This window comes from Sinocyclocheilus grahami, unplaced genomic scaffold (assembly GCF_001515645.1).
Source record: "Sinocyclocheilus grahami isolate Dianchi unplaced genomic scaffold, SAMN03320097.WGS_v1.1 scaffold3004.1, whole genome shotgun sequence".
Classification (NCBI taxonomy): Eukaryota; Metazoa; Chordata; class Actinopteri; order Cypriniformes; family Cyprinidae; genus Sinocyclocheilus; species Sinocyclocheilus grahami.
Genome location: NW_015508175.1, coordinates 27,269 through 28,292, shown reverse-complemented (window position 1 = coordinate 28,292; position 1,024 = coordinate 27,269). Strand labels below are relative to the sequence as shown.

Sequence of the window (1,024 nt, the reverse complement as noted above, 5' to 3'; positions counted from 1 at the left end):
CAGCACAAGTATAACTGTACCACTAACAGTGATGACAATCAAAACATCTGAACTGGAGACCAGCACGAGTACAGCTGTCCCATCGATAGTGACAACAATCAAAACATCTGGACCGGACACCAGCACAAGTACACCTATACCATCAATAGTGACAACAATCAAAACATCTGGACCGGAGACCAGCACAAGTACACCTGTACCATCAATAGTGACGACAATCAAAACATCTGGACCGGAGACCAGCACAAGTATAACTGTACCAGTAACAGTGATGACAATCAAAACATCTGAACTGGACACCAGCACGAGTACAGCTGTCCCATCAATAGTGACAACAATCAAAACATCTGGACTGGAGACCAGCACAAGTACACCTGTACCATCAATAGTGATGACAATCAAAACATCTGGACCGGAGACAGAGACCAGCAATAAAAACATCCTACCAACTTCAGTGTCCAAAGACAACCCAGAATCTACTGCGATAACATGTGGGACTTGTGAACCAGCTGCACTGCCAACAGAAACAAAACGGGAAACACCTGGAATAGGCACAGTTACACCTCTGAATACATTTACAACAAAGGACAATATGGTGATCACAACTTCACATAATCACACACCCAAGAGGACAACACCATCAAAGTTAAAAAAAAAAAAACTTAGTAAAAGCAAGAAAGGACTTAGAAAAATTCAGATGAGAATGAACCATCTAAAAAAAAAATCGGGATAAAGCTGGACAATTTGTATAATATACACATAGATTACAGTAAGTTTGAATATACTCATGATGGGTTGTGAGTTGAAGCACTACAGATATTATTTAGTCCTAGAGTAGGCCTGACGTTTGGTGCTGGTCTTATAGCTGCAGACTAGTTCAGTTGTGTGGTGTGTTTCTACCGAGTGTGTAATTTAAAATAATTTGGTTTTATTATTATTTGTTAATAAATTAATTCAATAAACATTGTTAATATAAATAAAATGTAGACCTGTATTTCTATTACAATAATAAATGAATATAATT

The 1,024-nt window shown here is 37.9% G+C and overlaps 1 protein-coding gene across 1 annotated transcript; it reads left to right on the top strand.

Moving 5' to 3' along the window:
- Positions 1-9: 9 nt before the first annotated feature.
- On the top strand, positions 10-873 carry LOC107575908 (integumentary mucin C.1-like). The gene is made up of 2 exons (XM_016262222.1): positions 10-200; positions 381-873. Exons 1-2 carry the CDS (start codon positions 32-34, stop codon positions 731-733), a joined length of 522 nt encoding a protein of 173 aa, XP_016117708.1. The 5' UTR covers positions 10-31; the 3' UTR covers positions 734-873.
- The last annotated feature ends 151 nt before the right edge of the window (positions 874-1,024 follow it).

Bases quoted from the DNA above. Each gene is read 5' to 3' on its own strand.
- LOC107575908 (XM_016262222.1), top strand. From the start codon at position 32: ATGACAATCAAAACATCTGAACTGGAGACCAGCACGAGTACAGCTGTC. The intron at 201-380 runs CATCAATAGTGA...GTACACCTGTAC, and splicing joins CAGCACAAGTACACCTGTAC to CATCAATAGTGATGACAATC.